Source organism: Arachis ipaensis, chromosome B09 (genome assembly GCF_000816755.2).
Source record: "Arachis ipaensis cultivar K30076 chromosome B09, Araip1.1, whole genome shotgun sequence".
NCBI lineage: Eukaryota > Viridiplantae > Streptophyta > Magnoliopsida > Fabales > Fabaceae > Arachis > Arachis ipaensis.
Window position 1 is genome coordinate 146,604,991 of NC_029793.2, and position 18,850 is coordinate 146,623,840.

At 35.1% G+C, this 18,850-nt stretch overlaps 4 protein-coding genes across 5 annotated transcripts; 2 read left to right on the forward strand and 2 right to left on the reverse strand.

The window, feature by feature from the left end:
• Positions 990-7,641, reverse strand: LOC107618836 (DNA mismatch repair protein MSH3). Its single transcript, XM_016321008.2, has 13 exons — positions 6,523-7,641; positions 5,907-6,092; positions 5,430-5,594; positions 4,892-4,990; positions 4,545-4,787; positions 4,021-4,257; positions 3,796-3,927; positions 3,283-3,543; positions 3,130-3,201; positions 2,695-2,844; positions 1,913-2,383; positions 1,474-1,739; positions 990-1,310 (listed from the first exon to the last, which is right to left on the reverse strand). Exons 1-13 carry the CDS (start codon positions 7,489-7,491, stop codon positions 1,304-1,306), a joined length of 3,258 nt encoding a protein of 1,085 aa, XP_016176494.1. The 5' UTR covers positions 7,492-7,641; the 3' UTR covers positions 990-1,303.
• Positions 7,766-10,225, forward strand: LOC107618902 (pre-mRNA cleavage factor Im 25 kDa subunit 2). The gene is made up of 7 exons (XM_016321078.2): positions 7,766-7,987; positions 8,074-8,119; positions 8,306-8,399; positions 8,475-8,548; positions 8,647-8,733; positions 8,827-8,937; positions 9,604-10,225. The coding sequence occupies exons 1-7, from the start codon at positions 7,857-7,859 to the stop codon at positions 9,673-9,675; spliced, it is 615 nt and encodes a 204-aa protein (XP_016176564.1). The 5' UTR covers positions 7,766-7,856; the 3' UTR covers positions 9,676-10,225.
• LOC107616862 (transcription factor LAF1-like) lies at positions 13,912-15,618 on the forward strand. The gene is made up of 3 exons (XM_016318763.2): positions 13,912-14,123; positions 14,330-14,459; positions 14,867-15,618. Exons 1-3 carry the CDS (start codon positions 13,988-13,990, stop codon positions 15,489-15,491), a joined length of 891 nt encoding a protein of 296 aa, XP_016174249.1. The 5' UTR covers positions 13,912-13,987; the 3' UTR covers positions 15,492-15,618.
• On the reverse strand, positions 15,260-18,371 carry LOC107616978 (25.3 kDa vesicle transport protein). 2 transcript variants are annotated; one of them, XM_021111284.1, is made up of 5 exons: positions 17,939-18,371; positions 17,423-17,583; positions 17,042-17,185; positions 16,728-16,795; positions 15,260-15,393 (listed from the first exon to the last, which is right to left on the reverse strand). In XM_021111284.1, the coding sequence occupies exons 1-5, from the start codon at positions 18,127-18,129 to the stop codon at positions 15,379-15,381; spliced, it is 579 nt and encodes a 192-aa protein (XP_020966943.1). In that variant the 5' UTR covers positions 18,130-18,371; the 3' UTR covers positions 15,260-15,378. The 2 variants fall into 2 exon arrangements, with proteins under 2 accessions (XP_020966943.1, XP_016174312.1); XM_016318826.2 differs by lacking the exon at positions 15,260-15,393 and adding an exon at positions 15,960-16,473.

Consider the following 18,850-nt stretch of genomic DNA (forward strand, 5'->3'; position numbering starts at 1 on the left):
AATTGAACATGTTATAAATATAAGGGAGTGGATCCTCTCCAGTGAAAAAAAAACTGGATGGTGTCTAGTGTAGGATCTCACCTTTCATTGTTTTCTCTCCTATTTAATTTTGGTCCCACTCATAGAATTAAAGGTGAGAGATCATATTTTATTCTCTCAAGTGTTAAAAAAAAATAGAGAGTATCAATTTCCATAAATATAATTGTAAATATAATAATAAAATAATAATATTATAGCACATTGTGCGGTTTGAATTGGATTGGATCGGTTATGAAAAATAGATCTGAAATCTGATCCAATCCAGCGGTTTACAAAAAATAGAATCCAATCAAATTCGAATTAGTGCGGTTTTAATCGATTTTCGGCTTAGATTGAATTAGATGAACGGTTTAATTTTGATCGGTTTGAATTTGAACACCCTACTTCGAAGTTGATTCATGATTGGTTTAAATTTTAGGTGAAAAAAAGGAAAATTTTTGCATCCCACGGAATGACTAATCCGCCCTCGATGAAACTTTTGTCGTTTTTTTTGTTGATCCAAAATTTGTCGCTTCTATGAAGATCAAACTTAATTTTAAACCTCCCGAAAATATTTCTCATAAAAGTACGTGGATTTCATTTTTATTTTTGAAGTTATTTGTGTTAAAATTGAATTATACTTCCTTCAATTTGAATATCGAAGATGAAATATCCACCTTTTTTTTAGAAAAAAATCTCTTCTATTAAAAATACAACTTTATAAACTATTTCGAGTTTCCTTCTTTCATCAAACTTTACTATGTTTTACATTTTTTTCCATTTATATCATTATCTATTATATATTAATCTCTTAATAATAATAAAACAAATTTTAATGCTTTATTTCATGGCATATTTTTTTCATATGTTAACAATATCTATTTTAGTTAGTAGCTTATTTTTTACCTTTTACAAAATCAAGCCGCTTTTTGGACTAAGGACTACTATCCATGTTGTAGAGTTTAAATCTAGACAAAATCATACCATTTAAAAAACTAATAAATAATAACACCGAAAATACCAAATCATCACTAAAGCTTTCCCTTTCACTGCCCAAATGAGTTATGATGAGTAGTGAGTACATCCATGTACGTAGCAGTAAATAAAATGAGTTCCCCCAATACCAAATATGACCACAACTGCAAAATATGCACAAGGCAGTGCAGGTAAATAAGCAAAAATGGGAAGGCCTAACTTAAATGAAAGTGCACAAATTTTTGTGTAAATTGTTATATACAACATTGGAAGGGGCCTCCCGGATCCTGCTTCTGCATGTATCTGTTAATTAGTGTCTGCCAAGAGAGGCAAAAAAAAGAAAGGGAAAAACATCATGAGTCCAAAGGTCTAAAGTTCAAACAAATAATTGTAGCCATGCAAGCCTCCTATTGTTTGTTAGCAATATGTGTTTTTGTCTAAATAAAATATGGAAAGGAAAAAGGAAAATGGATACTTAACCTGCCAATTAATTTCTTTGCAATTTTTCTGCTATGATCCAGAAGCTGAAAGCTTTTTGCATGGTCATCATCTAGAATTGCAGCTTTTAAGTTTGAATAGAGTTCCTTGTAAGCACTACCAAACTCTTGATGTGATTCCTGTTCTTGACCAATCACTATTGCATCCAACAACAGCTCCTTCACCGATCTACTATGTATTCTATTGTTCACTAGCTCTTCCAATTTGGAAGCCATGAAAATGCCACGAGTAATGCAATGTGGTGGTAACTGAAAAGCATGATGATTACGATTGTCAAATTGAACAATTTAATCATTAGAAAAACTCAGTGGACAAACCAAGATGCCAAGGTAATCATCTAGTCCTAATTGTTGTTAGCAAATTAGCAATGACTGAACTAACTCGAAAGAGAAATGGCCAACTACTCTATGTTTGAATTTACCTGTGCTAGCTGAGCCACCTTAAATCCGAAGCTTCTCTCTGAAACACCAGGTACGAGCTTGTATAGATAAGTTATATTATCAAGACAAGAGTTTTTGTTTTTACTTGTATCATGATGTGAGGTTAGATGTGACACGTGATATGCTCCCACAGAGCCAGGGAATTCGGTTGTGAGGTCTGCAATCTTCGGATAATGAGTGACAAAGAGGACGATGCTTCGCTTTTGCTTCAGAAGATAGTGCAATGTCGCATAAGCAATGGCCATACCGTCATGTGTACTTGTACCTCTCCCAAGCTCATCAATGATAACCAGTGAATTTTCTGTGCAGTTATGAAGAATATTTGAAGTCTCAGACAGTTCTTCTAGGAAGGTGCTTCTCCCTTGCTGAATACTGTCAGAAGCACCCATCCGAGTGTAGATCCTGTCCAGGACATGCAGTTTTGCTGATGATGCTGGTACAAAGGAACCAACCTAGAGAGATCAGGGCATGTTTCAATAAAGCAACAGTCGTAAGGGACTAGTTGTCAAGGAAAAGCAGTGCGTTATATGTTTCACAACAGATTGTTATAGCATCTTTCCTAAAAAGGAGAATTACCCTTTTCATTAACATAATAAAGCATATCATCTGTTGCACAATTTCCATAGATGAGAAGTAGAAACCAAAATATTTGGAGAACAAGACATCCAAGATCTTATATAATCAAACAAGATAATGCATTCGACTGATGCATCAATGACAATAAATGAAACATAAGCAGTATACGATATTTATTCTGTTCTACCTGAGCCATTATAGCAATCAATGCCACCTGGCGAATATAGCAACTTTTCCCCCCCATATTGGGTCCAGTGACAATCTGGCAGTACTCTCTGTCAGCATGCAAGTTTGTATCATTTGGGACAAAGTTGTCTTGTAAGGTAGTCTGCAAAACCTGGTGAGAAATGGTAGCAATAATGAGCCTCTAGTTGCCATGGGAACTTCACATCTATGAGAGCTAGGTCATATCAGGTTAAAGTATTCAAGTGTTAAAAATGTAAAACAAAATGATGCGTTAAATGAACACTAGATTAATGCATGGAGGTAGGTAATTCCAACTAAATCTGCATCTATATATAATATACATAGCTGACAACCAATTGACATGATATAAATACCCATGTTGGCATGTAATGGCAGGCATCAAATTTGTATGATTTGCGAGTCATTAAATCCATACCGGATGCTGACCAGCACAAATTTGTATCTGAACAGGCTCACAATCATCTACAAACACTGGCCGAACATACCCCTGTAACAAAAAATAGAGAATTATAGTGCATACCACTTGATAAATATTTGGAGGCACCTTTAAAATTCTTGAAGAACCAACCTTATTTCTTGAAAGAATGGCAAGGGAATGCAGGCAGTCTAAAGCCGCCAGAGCTTGAACAGCAGCTTGGAACTCAGCATAGTGTTTACTGAAATCCCTCAGAAAGCTATCCCAAGCAGTTCGGCAGGCAATAGTAAGCTCTTCTTTTGCTAAAGATACCTTGTCCAATGCTGTCACCACTTCAGGAGGGTGATACCGAATTGTTTTCTTTGTACTATTAACCTTAACCCAGTTTAAAGGAACCTTAACATCAGTCTCCAACTGTAGCCAAAACAAATTTAGGGTTAATTAAAATTTATTCTTAACCAACCATTTATTCTTTCAAAACAAACTTTCTTTGAATCACTCCAAATTCATTAATTTGAGGCACAGATTCGGAACACTACATATATCATTTTCTTCCTCTTTTTTTTTTGGTGATAAAACAATACGTGCAACAATTACAAATTTGCAAACCATGGATGCTTACAAGGCAACAAACAAAAAAAGAACTCAAATGTTTCAAACTGTAACCTCTATCAAATGAGTAATTCCAGAAACACTCATGAATTCCAATTTCCGCATTCCAAGGCGCTTGCGATACAAGCCGATCAATGAATTTAATTGTTCCTCTTCCATTTGAAAAGCTTTCCGAGCTCTAGTAACCTATTCATAGTAATAATATCAACAATTTCGTATTGAAGTGCAAAGTATAAAACGAATCCCAAAAGGAAGTAAATTAAAAGGAAAAAGGCAAACCTCTGGAAATTGTGCCTCAGATGCAATGATCAAATTTGTTAGATCGCCTTGATCAGCAGATTCTTTGTTTAAAGAAGACAACATTTTTGTAGCATTGCCAATAACACTGTCAGAGGAGGCAGTCAGAATCAGTCTTCTCAACAGATTAGAATGCAAATTATTGTTTTCCTCCTCGCATATGTTAAGTTGCTGAAGCTGTTTTCCAGCTGACAAAATAGCTTGAATAACTGCAACAAACTTTGGAAAGACAAAATGATTCAAGCAATCAATACCAACTATCTAGCAGATTAAGACCTTTTGAGTTCATTTATACCCATAAAATAGGATATACAGATAATCCAAATAGCTTTTAGAGGGCTTATTGTTAAATTACACGATCTACAGAATATGCTCAGCTCTTTTTACTTTTCCCTCTCTATTGTAAACTGAGAATGTCAAAGAAATTATATAGGGGATGTAGACAAATGATTAAATGATAGAACATGATAAATAAATCAATGGTTCATCAAGAAGTCATTTATCACCTCAACTGGCTTAGCAGTGCAATGGAATATTCTTGTAACCCCGCGTTGTAAATCAGGTGCTCGGCTCAGATTCGTCAAAACCAAAGAAACTATGTAAGCTAACTCGGGATGCACAATTGTTACATCAGAGTCTTCGTCATACTCTAGGCTCTTCATGCTACAAGAGCTCATGGACTCTGCAATTTCAGATACAGCATGAAGACGAGCAGAAATCATGGTCTGATCGCATAATGGGTGAGATACCTGTTTCATGAATAAGAACAATTAGATAAAGGTTTTTTTAGCTGAAAGACAATCAAGAATTCAACATTCAACGGTGGTATATCAAAACTAGAAGCACCTCGTACCCAATGCCTAAGAAGCCTGGAACCGAATATAGTAAGGGTGCGATTCATAATTTGCAGCAAGGACCCGTTCTCAGATCCATCACTATTATTTTTTAAAATCTGAAATCACACAGAAACATCCATTAGCAACAAGTATACACAACAGAGTCCAAAATGGTATGATGAAAATTAAAGCACACACAATAAGTTTTAGCTTACACAATAGCACAAGCAGAAAATGAAGTTCATAAAAAGTCTCTAAATGAATATTATGGGATCCTCCATGTAAAAGAGAAGAGCTATAAATGCGGAGGTCACTGAATAGCAAGAAGCCAGGATATTTTCTTGCATGATTTTATATGAATCTATGATAATTAAAAATTGAATCAAAGAAACTATGGACAGTTCAAATCTTGGTTAGATCAAATTTGATTAATAAAGCCTAGTTCTCAATGCACCACACATAAACATAGTTTGTTATCACAGTTCAAAACAAACAGGAAAAGAAAAAAGAAATCATCCAGCATGCCAGTAAAAATTATGCTCTAGATATAATTACCTCCAGTTGTTGAAGCGCATTGGCTGAAAAGGTCATTTCCATATTTCTTGAGAATGGCCTTAAAGAAAAACCTGAGCATACAATTCTTTCAAAACAAAATTCCTTTAAATGGTGAATTGTTAAGGCCAAAGATTGGACTGCCAAATCTGGCATGTTCATCACCTCCTATATAATTAAAGGGGTAAAACATATTAAAAAGGAGTCACCAATGCAAAGTGCAACAGCACTAAGTGTACAGCTACAATCTGCAAATTAAATCAGGTATGTGATTTTTATGGAAGTTCTGTTCTTTTCTCCCTTTTTTTTAAAGGCTATAAAAAAAAAGAGCATGTGAGAATTCAGAACTGGTTATATTTATAACAAACTACAACCCGCTAGATTTGATAATAAATTCTATTCCACTACCATATTCAAACTTCAGAATCACAACTGAGAAGTTGACCAAGAGAACAATGCCTAAACATCAGTATTTGGTACCTTAACTAATGGCTGATTAGTGTGCTCGGTCAAATCTTTGTTTTGCATTGAATCTGATGAACATCCTATACCCATGTTCTCATACAAGGTCAAGACTTCTGCAAGAGCACCTCCATCAGCGAAGCAATCTCGAGAGGTTCGCTCCACACGAACGTTTGAAGCAGGACCAGCAAAAGCCAGCAATAACTAATAATAGAACGAGAACACGTAAGTGAATCTTAGGGGTAGTAGAGAATCGATAGTGACTTGAAATTTTCTATGTGGATTGTTAAAAAGTAAATCACTTAGTGATAGTGAGGACTTTTCTTATAAGAATAATTGAATTGAGAAAATGGTTTAAGCTAATTGAATGTGTATACGCTTTGCTTTAAAAATACAAAGAACAATAACTATCTTATGGATTCAGAAATAAGCTTTTCGTCTAGGAGACCACTTTAATAATCCTCAAATGGTTGAATACTTAAATTTCTTTTGTTTTGTTTGAAAAGAGGAGCTTCCTAAGATTACCAGGGAGTGTGACAAGAATTAGAAAATTGTTTGGAAAATAGCATCTAATGATAACACATCAATTTCTTCTGAGTCAAGTAACACTCTTGCCAACAGATATAGAAACTACCTTCTCCGTTTGTTTGGAAAGAGGGTCCCCAAGAAGCAACTCAGCGGGAGATAAGTTCAACATCACAGCCTCAAGTGCACTCCTCAAGAAATTGTCATCGAATTCCCCATAAATAACATCCCCTGTTGATATCTCCACTGCAACAAATCCAATCCTCACATCAAAATTACCCTCCACCCCACACGCAGACCTCTCTCCCAAAATGCTCTTCTCCACCACACACATCAAGTAATTGCTCTCTGCCCCACACCCCTCTTCCCCTCCCCCCAAATCCGGTGCTGCCTCCAGTGTGGCCTTCGTGTACAATGCTGATAATCCCCTGCAAAATGGGCCTAGCCGGTTTGAACCATGAGCCTTAATAGCCGCTGTCTCAGTCTGCCTAACCACACCAACCTTATAGCCAGCACTCACAAGCCTCCTCACATGGACATTCAATCGAAAAGTTGGTATGCTAGCAGTTAAAAAGTTACGATCCATATGCGCATATATACCCAATACCCTGGCAGCATTTTCAGCATCTTGGCCGAAAAAACGGAACCTGTATCCAACCTCGATCATCAAAAGAACATCAGGGTACTTTCCTTTGAGCTCGGCCACTTGCTCCTCCAAAGGAGTGTACTTTAAGGGTTTGGCAGAAGAATGGGAAGGTGGCTCGGGCTCAGAAGGTTCTAGAAGTTTCTGGAGGAAGCGCTGATGGGTGGTGGGGTGGGGAAGAGGGTTGTGAGTGTGGGGGGAGAGTTTGGGGAGCTTTGGTGGCTTGTTGGGGGAAGTGATTTGAGAAGTAAGAAGCCGTTTGGATGGTGAGAAAGTGACGGTGGCGGAGATTTTGGGGGTTGGAGGATTAGGGCGAGAAGAGGAAGGAAGAGGAGAAGGAGGAGGTGAAGAATGTGTTGGATCAGTTGTTGATGGAGAGGCTTTAGGTTTGGGAGCGAAAAAACGTGAAATGACTTGCTGCTTTTGCTTTCCCATGTTGACGGTGGTGATTGTGGCGCCGCCGCACCAGGGCAGCAGTGGTGGGTAGCTTGTGGCGGTTTGGTTGAATTGGCGCGCTTGCAGAAATGGTTGGGAAGAAGTGCTGAAAGGAAGCGATGAATATAGCTCAAGAATTTGGTGTAACTTTTTTGGCCAGGGAGGAATTTGGCATATCTTTTTGGACTTTGGGCTAGCACTTAGCTGTGGGCTGTGGTGTGGCCCATTAAAATAAATACAGTGCTCAAAAGCCCATTAAGAAAGTCCAATAAAATAAAAAGTAGGAGGGTAGCAGCAGGCGGTGGTTCGAGCAGATTGAGGTTTCCGGTTTTGAAATCGTGGGCGATCTGAGCGAAGGAATAAAGATGGTGGTGGTTTCTTCTCAGAACACGGTGGTTAACACCTACCCTCTCTCCAGCTACACTTTCGGCACCAAGGAGCCCAAGATGGAGAAGGACACCTCCGTCGCCGATCGTCTTGCTCGCATGAAAATCAAGTATCTCTCTCTCTCTCTCATATATATATATATATATATATCCACCTGTTTTAGCGTTTTCTAACTCGGTTCGCTCTTAACTTCAGCTATATGAAGGAAGGAATGAGGACCAGCGTCGAAGGAATTTTATTGGTATCTTTCAGCTTCTCATCTTTCATTTGATTTAACGTTTATGCTCATGAATCTGGAGAAGACATGGCTTGAATAATTCATTAAGTTCAGAATTGTATGCAGTCCTAATCCTAGGGCATAGTCTCTGTAATACAAGTAGTGGAGATTTTGTTCATCACTCTGCAGTAACATGCTTTGATTTTTCAGGTACAAGAACACAATCATCCGCACATACTTCTTCTACAAATTGGAAATACCTTCTGCAAACTCCCAGGTGGTCGCCTCAAGCCAGGAGAGAATGGTAAAACCCTACTTCCCCATTCCTAATATGATCTTTGATGATCCTAATTGATTGTGTCCCCTCTAATGTTTGTAGAAGTTGAAGGCTTGAAGAGAAAGTTGACTAGCAAACTCGGTGCTAATTCACCCACTCTTGTGCCTGACTGGCAGGTATTATTTACTCAGCAGCCATGTGTTAATTTTCCAAGTATGTGATTGTAATTATATTTGCTGTGGTTCATCTGTACTTTATCCTTGCAATCCTGCAGATAGGGGAGTGCGTGGCAAACTGGTGGAGGCCTAATTTTGAGACCATAATGTATCCATACTGCCCTCCTCACATAACAAAACCCAAGGTAAGTTGTGATTTTGTGAAGTTTGTATCAGGCAATAACATGCATTCTGCATCATAGGCATTGCTTACAATATCATTGAACTCTTGTGTGCAGGAGTGCAAGAAGCTTTTCCTTGTTCACTTGTCTGAGCGCGAATACTTTGCAGTGCCCAAAAACCTAAAACTGCTAGCTGTTCCATTGTTTGAACTCTATGATAATGTTCAGGTATTGTAATTTAGTTTGATTCTTTTCTACCACCAGATTATTGAATTAAAAAAATGTTAACTTAGACCATAAAATCCAATGATGGATAGGGTGGATGAGTGAGTCATGACTGGGTGATACAGTTGGTGTCTAAATAGTTACTATCTATTTTGGTGTGCACTGTGCAATAACATAGCTCCATGACCCTTCTTATTACTTAGATTTCAGAATCAAAATGTTTGGTTGATTGAACTATGTGATGCAAAACATGCCCACTATCTAAAACTGTTTCAAGTAACGGAATGGTGGAGTTTTATGTGGGAGAGATTTTTGGGATCATCTGAACTGTTCTTTTTTGGGGGGCATCTTAAATTTTTCATATCATGACTGAGCATTATTCATTACCGGTCAGGGGGTAAAAATAAAATGGGCATTTCATGGATGAACTCCATATGTGCTATTGTATAACAGCTCCACGAAATTATGACACCTTATTTTTACCTGTAACAATTAATATGCATGGAGCTTGTTCCATTACAGTATATCATGAAATTTTAACCCCCTCTACCCTTGTACCAAACACACCTTTATTTTCTTTATCTTATTTGCCTAATTATACTGATCCGTCAAGATATGCTTATATATTTTTGCCATGTCTAACTACATTTATGCATCACTTGGTTGCAGAGATATGGACCAGTTATATCAACCATTCCTCAGCAGCTTTCCAGATTCCAGTTTAAAATGATCACTAATTAATCGTAAATTATGATCAACCATTTCTACAAAATTCTCTTCCATTTTTCTTACTTTAGTTTTTAGAACTAGGATCAAGTTAATGTTTATTATGACTGCATAGACTGGGTAGAATATTAAGTGCACTTTCTGAAAATGGTAGATACTTGCGAGTTGTGACATGGATTTTATGTGTAAATTTAGTGGATTATGTTCTATCGTCTATGGAATTAGGGAAATGGATCCTCTCCAATTTTTTTAACACTTGAGGAAATGAAGTGTGATCTCTCACCATTAACTTTATAAGTGGAACCAAAAATAAATATGAGAGAGAAAGCAATGAAGGGTGAGAGATCACAATTGACACCATCCAGTTTTTTCTTTACTCGAGAGGATCCACTCCCATGGATTGGTGTATGTGCATGAGATTATCAAGCTTTAGATGAGATTTGACTTGTGTAGCGTGGAAGGCTCCCAAGGCCTAACCACGATGCTCCATTGCTCCTTAATATCATGTATTAATGATAATGACTATGTAACATATATTATCATGTATTGAACAAAGCAATTTCAATATCTGAAAATTCTCAAAGGGGTAGTTATTATATATAGACATCGCAGCAAACAAAATGTTACACGAGTGTAAAACACATAAACAAGATGTTAAACAAAAAAACAAAATAAAGTAGCATCAGTTTTCAATATTCGATGATGCATACTCCGAATAAAATTTGAATTGGGTAACTGCCTTTTTTCTCTAAAAAAATTGACCTAATGTTCGTTTAATAATAACAATTAGAAGAAAGAGTAGCAACTACCTTATTTTATATATTCAAAATTCAAATGTAGATGCAGCATATTCTGGCATCGCATCATATATTTGGTTTTACTGACTTTTTAATTCCCAGTAAACAAAGACTTCGTTTTCTTTTGTTTTTTCTTTGGGTACAATTTTAGAACAATATTATCTGTTAGTAATGAATTGGCAAAAGTTGGTTTCATTTGTAACAGAGAGCTTGCTGCAATTGGCTAGCCGGTTTATATATGGAATGGAATAACATATAGTATTGCTTGAATAAAATAATATCAGTTAATAATGGCACAAAACAGGATCAAATAAACATTATCATGGGGAAGACATGTAGTAGGTTAGGGGAGCATAAAAATATGTAGCAAGTCTTCTCTTACACGCAATATCGAATCTGATTATTATTTCTAACCATTCTAAATATACTCTCCCAATGAAGTAAAAAGCAACTTCAACTAAAAATCTAAAAAATCTTGAGAAGTAATAAACTCTCATTCATTCAGTAACTAAGAAACTTTATACTAATTAATTTGTTTGAAAAAACATAATCGGCAGATCATAATTCTTCAACCCTTGCATAAGTAAGAAGATATCAATTCCATAAACTTCAAGCTTTCCAATATAAAAACGCCTTTTGAATTATTCACGCCTTCAATTCTGTTGGGTAATTTGGTTACAAGTCTTCAATAGATCACAATAGGTTTAGACTTGCAAATTATTGTGATTACTATTTAATGTATGTTTGTTTAGACTTCCTTCAGGTTATTATCTTATTAGTATAATTGAGAGGGCAATTAGAGAAGTCTACAATGATTATTACATAGTTACCTTCTCATCAATGTTATTACTTACTCATTTGACAAAATGATCAATTCATAGCTACTTAGAGGAGGCCAACATTCAACCATGCGTGACATCTTTTATCCCTTTGTACTCTCTATGTATCTATAATATAAATATAAAAAATAATAACATTGTTATAGTTTATATTAATGAACCACATTGTCCAATTGTCAACAATAATTGTGATTGCTTGTTGATCTCAGCAATAATAATTCATTAATTATTGATTAAATAATATATCAAATTCGGAATAATATAATACAGACATACTCTGCACGCCCTTAGGAATTTCTTCAGAAAACGCTGTGCATTTGAATTGTCTCACTTTATATTATCATTGGTGAACCAAGTTGGATTCAATTCATTTTTCTTGGTCAATGGCTTGTTATGCTTTGGACACTTACCAACTTCAAGATATACATGGTGATTCATGGGACTCCACTTAAGGATTTTTTTTTTTTTGAAAAAAGAAATAAAATATTATCATCATCATCATCGTTCTTAGCTTGCACAATTCTCTTGATTAAGTTATAGACATGCATGTATTGCCAACTAGTAATTTTTTTGGTTGTCCACAATATCCGCCAGCCCAATAAATTAAGGACTAATTCGTCGAAGATCTGAACTCCATTTAAGGATTTGCTGCTGGCTAATGGTTGTTGCATATACAAAGCGGAATTCAAACTCCTAACAGTTGTTTCAATGAACGAGTGAGCTGATCACTCGTTCAAGCCAAGTTGGTTTGCCAACTAGTAATTTATGTTCTAATAATTAGGGGTGAACACGGGTCGGTTTGGTTCGGGTTTATGGTAAAATTAGAACCGAACCGATCAAAATATAATTAGTTTAGTTTGGTTCGAATTTGCATTTTTTTTGTAAATGTACCCGAACCAAACCAAACTGATTAAGAATGGATTGGTTCGGTTCGGGTAATTGGGTACCCAATGACTTTGAAATTCATAAAAAAAAACCAAATTTTTATCTTAAAAATTCAACAAGTACAATAAACATGTAACATCAATAGAAATAATCCAAACATGTTAAACACCAAATACATTAAAAACTAAACTCATTAAAATCCAAACATATTAATAATGAATAATCATTGTCTAATGGAAAAGCCATATATATTTTTTATTTTTTTATTTAATTAATATATGATCGGGTTCGAGAGTTGGTTCGGGTTCCACACTCCCAAAACCGATACCCAAACCAATCACTAACAAAAGTTATTGGTTTGGTTCGAGTTGGACCCGATTACCTGTTGGTTTCAAAACCAATTTAATTGGTTCGGTTCGCATTTGGACGAGTAATTAGATACCCACTACCCGTGCTCACCCCTACTAATAATAGATGCTAGTTTAAAGTAGTTTTGACCTTTTCTCTTATCATGCAGATTGAGGCAAATACAGCTTTAGAGTTTAGTGATTCATTCACCATTAGTTTAGTCATCTTGATTATGATAAATAGTAGAATTTGTTTCTTTGTGCAACAACTGCATTGGCTCCTGCTCCCATTTATGTCATCATCAACTGCATACATCAGCCACTCAACAGGACAAAACCTGATTCCTTAGTTGCATTAATTTTCTCATAATAATTTCATGCCTGTGATATAAAATGAGGAAACTATGAAGAATTTTCCTTCTATATGTTTTAAACATTGTTTTTATTAGGACATTCTTTCAAATTTATTGCCTGTTTGAAATTGAGAAATGCAGCTCATGGACCATACAAGGCGATTATATGGAGAATGTGTCGGCACGAGACAGTTGTTGACTTGAATGGTTACGTCGTTGGTTGGTAATAAGGGTTGGCACAAGTAATACAATTTTACAATATATTTTATTATATAGGGGTGCATATTGAAATATATTCTCAAGTTTTGATATTCTTTTTATAGATGATGATTTGTAAATAAACAAATAGTCTCCTCCTTGGTTCCATTCTCATTAATCATTATTACCTGCCACTTATTTAGTCTACCTCTGGCTAAAGAATAAAACGAAAGTTGCATAAGTTACATTAATTTATATTGTAGGTGAACAATGAGGACTATTTTCATACATATTAGACAAAGCCTTTTTCACATAAAATAAGACTCTGATATTAGATACCACTTAGGTTTTTCATCATAGGGTCTATGAATATTATTTCTTTTTGTAAGTATTTGGCATATATAAAAATGTTGTATCGGTAATATGTATAAGGAAAGTAAATAAATAAATAAATTATATGTAATGTTTGGGAATTTGGTGCATGTGATGATCAGATAGTCTTTTTTTATAGTAGAAACTCAGGTACAGTTAACTTCATATGGAGTTGATAGCAATGCACTCGAATTTCCACCTTTTTTTATGCTTGGAAGTTGGAAATATAAGCGAAACGGTATAGTAGTAATGCCTTATAATTACGATCCAAATTTCTAGTTTTCTACCATCTTTTCCAAGTTGGCACATTTTAAGTCTGAAAGGGTGAATTCAAGTATGGTATAAGAGCACGTTTTCAACTCATGGGGCAGCACAAAAATTATTTTTTTAATCAGAGATTCTTGGATTATACATCTATTTTCTTATTTCAAAGCTTTTCTATCTATAGGTTATGAAAAATACGAGACTAGTCATTCATTATTTCCTTGTCATTGGCAAATATTCTTCCTTGTAGTCCCTATCAGGAAAATCAAAAGATGGGGTTGCAGCCACTGGAAAAAGCAAAACCAAAATACAAGAAGGGTTTATGGTCACCTGAAGAGGACAATAAGCTCAAAAACCACATTGTAAAGCATGGTCATGGCTGCTGGAGTTCTGTTCCTATTAAGGCAGGTTGGTCTTTATTATCATGTTGCATTATTATTATCTGTATGGAACAACTTTGGTTTTCTTGAAGAAAAGTTTCTCCTCAGAAGAAACTATGACTAAACAACTTTTGTTAACTCACAATGGACTTTTCTAGCATTTAAGTTTCTTTTTCTGATTGGAATCAATTGTAGCTTCCCTTGTAATCAAGAAACAATTACATGTGCATACAGGTTTACAAAGGAATGGAAAAAGTTGCAGACTGAGGTGGATTAACTATCTAAGGCCAGGATTGAAGAGGGGCTTGTTCAGCAAACAAGAGGAGGAGACAATCCTCACCCTTCACCAGATGCTAGGCAACAAGTAAGTAAAACAGTAAAAATATTCTGATCTTTTGTTTTCCAAGTCATTAATAAATCTTCAATTTACCTGTACATTTGAAGAAGCAATTTAAGATATTGATACAGACGTGTCAGCAAAGGAGTAAATGTTAATTATTGTATTTTAATTGGTGCAAGGAAAGGTATTTAATTCTGTTTTATAAACTAGACCCTGGCCCTATAATATAAACAAAGAATAAAATGAAGTTGAAAAACTGATAGATGTGTCAATTGTCAAACCATGATCATGGCAGCCACATTTTAAAGCTTGGATAACAAAATACTTTTCTACACCAAGTTCCAATTTATTAAATTATAGTTATCTTACTCTTTAGTCCAACCAATTATTATCACACATATCATAACCAAGAGTAACTTAAAATTGAGCAGGTGGTCTCAGATAGCACAAAATTTGCCGGGAAGAACTGACAATGAGATAAAGAACTATTGGCATTCATATTTGAAAAAGAGAGTGATGTCCAATGCTAAGGAAATGGAATCTAATGAACAAGTTCAGTATGCTACCTCAAGCTCAGAAACCATGGATTCTTCTTCACATGCTGTCCAGAATCTTGCAACACAAGGCAAACAAAATACCTATAGCTTCACCAATGAGGCTTGTCAAAGCTCCCCCATACCAAAACTTCTATTTGCTGAGTGGCTTACACTTGATCATGTGCAATGTGGTGGCAACTCTGCTAATTCATATGATGAATCTTTGGCTTTGAAGAATGGATTTGACAGTCAAATTTCGTCTTTTCAAGAATCTGCTACAGTACATGACCCTATGTCACAAGGACCCTTTGGAGGAGATTATCATAATAATAGTCTAGCTCATAGTTCAGCCGAAGAGATGTTCAATTCACAGCTTAAGTTTGGAACAACAATGGTGGAAAATGGATTCATCCAATGTATACCTGGGGTTGAATTTAGTGCCAATTTCAACATGAGCAATGATACGATGTATATCTATGATAATAGCATTATTTCCACGGCAGCTCAAAATGGAATGTAAAAGGAATATATAGTTCATGTTTTTCCACACTGAGAGAAGAAAGAAAATAGAATACAACCATATAAAAAGGAGTTTGGTGTTGCATTGTATTAAGAGAATTGATTGATTCAGATATTTAAGTTCTGTCTCTTTACATGTGAAATATTACAATCTAAATGCAAATTTATTGGCTTATAGAATAAACAGTGCTAATAAGTAACAAGACTCGAATAATGATGGTTTCATCAACATAGAAGAAAGAAAAGTAATGCTTCTGAGCTAATAGTCATGTGTTATGAAGTAATAAATGGTATATTAATGAAAATCTACCTATATAAATCAAATGTGAAACCTTCAAATGATTTGGTGGCAATTAACCTTCAGCTTGCTACAAGGTCATTGTGATAGATATGGACATGAATGCAGTAAAAGGTTTCCCTTGGAAAAGATACTTGTTCAATTGACTTTCAATAAATTGGAAGGAAGTTCAGATTTGAATATGTTAGCACAAGTTTCATTCAGCACATTATAGGGGATACATAGGATAGGAGCATAGCTTTCAAACTCTTTTGCTATGCCTTCACATTCCTAGAAGTAAAATCACATACATTACTTATACATCGGCATGCTTCATTTAAAATGAATGATATCACTTTCAACTAGAAGTCTAGAATGCAGAAACTCCATGACAAATCAGGGTTGTTCTTCCTCTTTCACTTTCTCTTATTTTCATTGGTTAGTTGCTGAGAAAGGAAATGTAGTGTAGTGGACCACATACTAGTATCATTTCTTTCCAAAATCCAGGTTGTAACATACATTTAAGTCCTTCCAAATTCCAATATTGAATTTATATCACATGAAACCATCATCTTTAAACTTGATCCGAGGTGACTTGTCACCAACTTGTAACAATATAGTCGTCTGTGAGGACTAAAATAGCCCATAGAAGGGTCATTGAAGTGATAACAGTGATCATTATAGGTACCCATTTCAGTGCAATTACCTGTGTCCCAAAAGAATGAAAATTCACCATTTAACTGCTAACTATAGTATCTCTTTTTCCTTGCCTTGAAAATGGGGTAAAGAAAACTAAGAGTATATATGTTTAGCCTATTTTTAAGGCTACAACATTAAGATAAATTCTTAGGTACTCCTATGTCACATGTATTATGTGTTCAACCATAAAAAAGTGTTTTAAGATTTTATTTTCCATGAGCACCTAACAATCTTGCAAGATTATTGTGTTATAACTTATACCTCTAAGCATGATGAACACCATATTGAAGATGCAGGTTGAGGAGTGACTTGTGACCTTTCCAATGTTTCTGTCAGTGTCATAAAAATTATTGCTACGTTACCAAAACAAATTGTATAAGAACATTGTTACATGTACATCTTTCTTTTGTGCACACTTTATATTCACCTTACCATGTTTATAAAAGAAGTGTAATTAATAATTTCTCAAGTTGATTCTAACTTTGTTCTTGATTCTTTGTGCTAATAAGCATACAAAAGCAACAATATTAACAGTTGGGGATAGATAAAAAAAAAACAATTGTTACACTTATCACCTGAATTTCTCCTCCTTTCTAAGATATTGGACATGTCTTCAGTAATAATATCTAAATCTTGTTTCCTGTTAGCATTGAGTTTTGATAGGTTGGCCTGAGTTCTTGTGTCAATATATTGTCTGCTAAAGTTAGCAATTATACCATCTGCCAAAGAAATTGTGATTGGTTTGGCAAGGAAAATATGATGGACAAAAATTTCAAACTAAGTTGTAATAAGAGGAAGGAAATAAAAAACACTACAAGCTCTTATAAAATTAAAATTTGTAATATTTATTACTCCTTTTAAGTAAATAATTTTATTCAGTTTCTCCCTTAAGAAATAGCAAGTGCTTGACAGTTATATCCTTGTAGCAGACTAATGTAATGATTGAGGGAAATTACCGAATTTGACAAAGGTGTATGGCCTTGTGATATTGTCTATGAGAGTTTTATTAAACTTGTCAAACTCCTTTTGTAGATCTTGTAGGTAATGGAAAGCCAGTTTTCTTGGGTATGAAGAGTCACATAACACAATGAAAACAACTCCATTCTCCACCAAGCAACTTAATATACCAAAACAGTAGAATAACTAGTCAACTTTTTTTGTACTACATACTACTTTATACAAATACAAATCAGGGGAAAGAAAAGGACAAGTTTTTGTTATGACTCTATGATCTATGTGTGATTGTGAAATTTTAATAGACTTAACAAAAATTAACAAAATTCCCTCATATTTCTCTTAATATGTTATGTTATAAAGTCTAAAGGACAAGTAGTTAAAGAATATGATCATGGCATTGGCATAACAAAAAAGTGAAGGAAGAATGAGAACAACTTCAGCAATAGGAGAACTAAAACTGAATTTGAAAGAAAATAAAATAAAAGTAAAGTATGTATATATTGGATGAAGGATACTTGAAGGAGCAATGATCTACTGGAATTGTGAACTTGGAAGCCATGAAAGCCCCTCTTGAAATTTCTTGGAGAATGAATTCAGCTTGTTGCCTGTAACATGAAACATAGCAATTCTCTTCATTCATATATCTCACTCTTTGTGCTAGGGGTAACCCATCCCTTGCCCTTCCAACTATAGTTATCTTAACCATCTCTTAGGAACTGGAATTAAATGAAACCTGTCTCTTACAATTTCCTTCTAATATAAAGTGAATTTCAACAAGTTAGATAGAATTTATAATGTGAGATGTAGGAAACATGAAAGTAGCTAGGGAACTTAGAAAATAAGTTATTCCAAGTGTGTCCATTAAAGGAAGTAAGAACCATTATGGATAGAGAGAAAGACAATGAGGGTGGCAAGAGATTTATTATTATAAAAATCAAAGATAAGATAAATCCTTATATAATTGTTTTTTCAAGCTAATAATCTCATGTTACGTAATGTAATGATAAAAAGCAAATGAATGAAGGTTTGACTGAGATGGAGGGGTAATAAATGCAGGTCCTCAATAACACCTTAGAAGTCTTTTCTGGCTATGTGTGGTCTTTTCTGGCTGTCAGTGCCTCCTTAGAAGTCTTGCTTCTCCATTCAAGTGTAGCAGGAAGAGAAGGGACCCTTCAAGTTCAAATCAAACCAAGCATATTACGGTAACTTGGTTTTACACACTGAGTCTTGAGTCTTGAGACCCCTTTTATTTTACTGTCAATTAATGCTGGCTGTGTCTTTGGGGAGAGTGCTATTTATTTCTCAACACTCCAATCAATCAATCAATCACTCTTCAATCTTCATTTCACATTCTTGTGATGTGTATCTTCTTGCTTTTTATTGCTGTCCTTCAAAAACCACACCTCATTGCCATGCATTCAATGTGA

What these genes read in the sequence shown, in the direction of transcription:
- LOC107618836 (XM_016321008.2), bottom strand. Translation starts at nt 7,491, where the DNA reads ATGGGAAAGCAAAAGCAGCAAGTCATTTCACGTTTTTTCGCTCCCAAA. An exon ending in CTGAGGCACAATTTCCAGAG is followed by an intron (nt 3,928 to 4,020) that starts GTTTGCCTTTTT and finishes TACTATGAATAG; the next exon opens with GTTACTAGAGCTCGGAAAGC. An exon ending in GAATTACTCATTTGATAGAG is followed by an intron (nt 3,544 to 3,795) that starts GTTACAGTTTGA and finishes TTTTGGCTACAG; the next exon opens with TTGGAGACTGATGTTAAGGT.
- LOC107618902 (XM_016321078.2), top strand. Translation starts at nt 7,857, where the DNA reads ATGGTGGTGGTTTCTTCTCAGAACACGGTGGTTAACACCTACCCTCTC. An exon ending in CCTCAAGCCAGGAGAGAATG is followed by an intron (nt 8,400 to 8,474) that starts GTAAAACCCTAC and finishes TAATGTTTGTAG; the next exon opens with AAGTTGAAGGCTTGAAGAGA. An exon ending in CTCTTGTGCCTGACTGGCAG is followed by an intron (nt 8,549 to 8,646) that starts GTATTATTTACT and finishes GCAATCCTGCAG; the next exon opens with ATAGGGGAGTGCGTGGCAAA.
- LOC107616978 (XM_016318826.2), bottom strand. Translation starts at nt 18,129, where the DNA reads ATGGTTAAGATAACTATAGTTGGAAGGGCAAGGGATGGGTTACCCCTA. An exon ending in AGAAAGGAGGAGAAATTCAG is followed by an intron (nt 16,796 to 17,041) that starts GTGATAAGTGTA and finishes TGACACTGACAG; the next exon opens with AAACATTGGAAAGGTCACAA. An exon ending in GGTGTTCATCATGCTTAGAG is followed by an intron (nt 16,474 to 16,727) that starts GTATAAGTTATA and finishes TTTGGGACACAG; the next exon opens with GTAATTGCACTGAAATGGGT.
- LOC107616862 (XM_016318763.2), top strand. Translation starts at nt 13,988, where the DNA reads ATGGGGTTGCAGCCACTGGAAAAAGCAAAACCAAAATACAAGAAGGGT. An exon ending in TTCTGTTCCTATTAAGGCAG is followed by an intron (nt 14,124 to 14,329) that starts GTTGGTCTTTAT and finishes ATGTGCATACAG; the next exon opens with GTTTACAAAGGAATGGAAAA. An exon ending in CACCAGATGCTAGGCAACAA is followed by an intron (nt 14,460 to 14,866) that starts GTAAGTAAAACA and finishes AAAATTGAGCAG; the next exon opens with GTGGTCTCAGATAGCACAAA.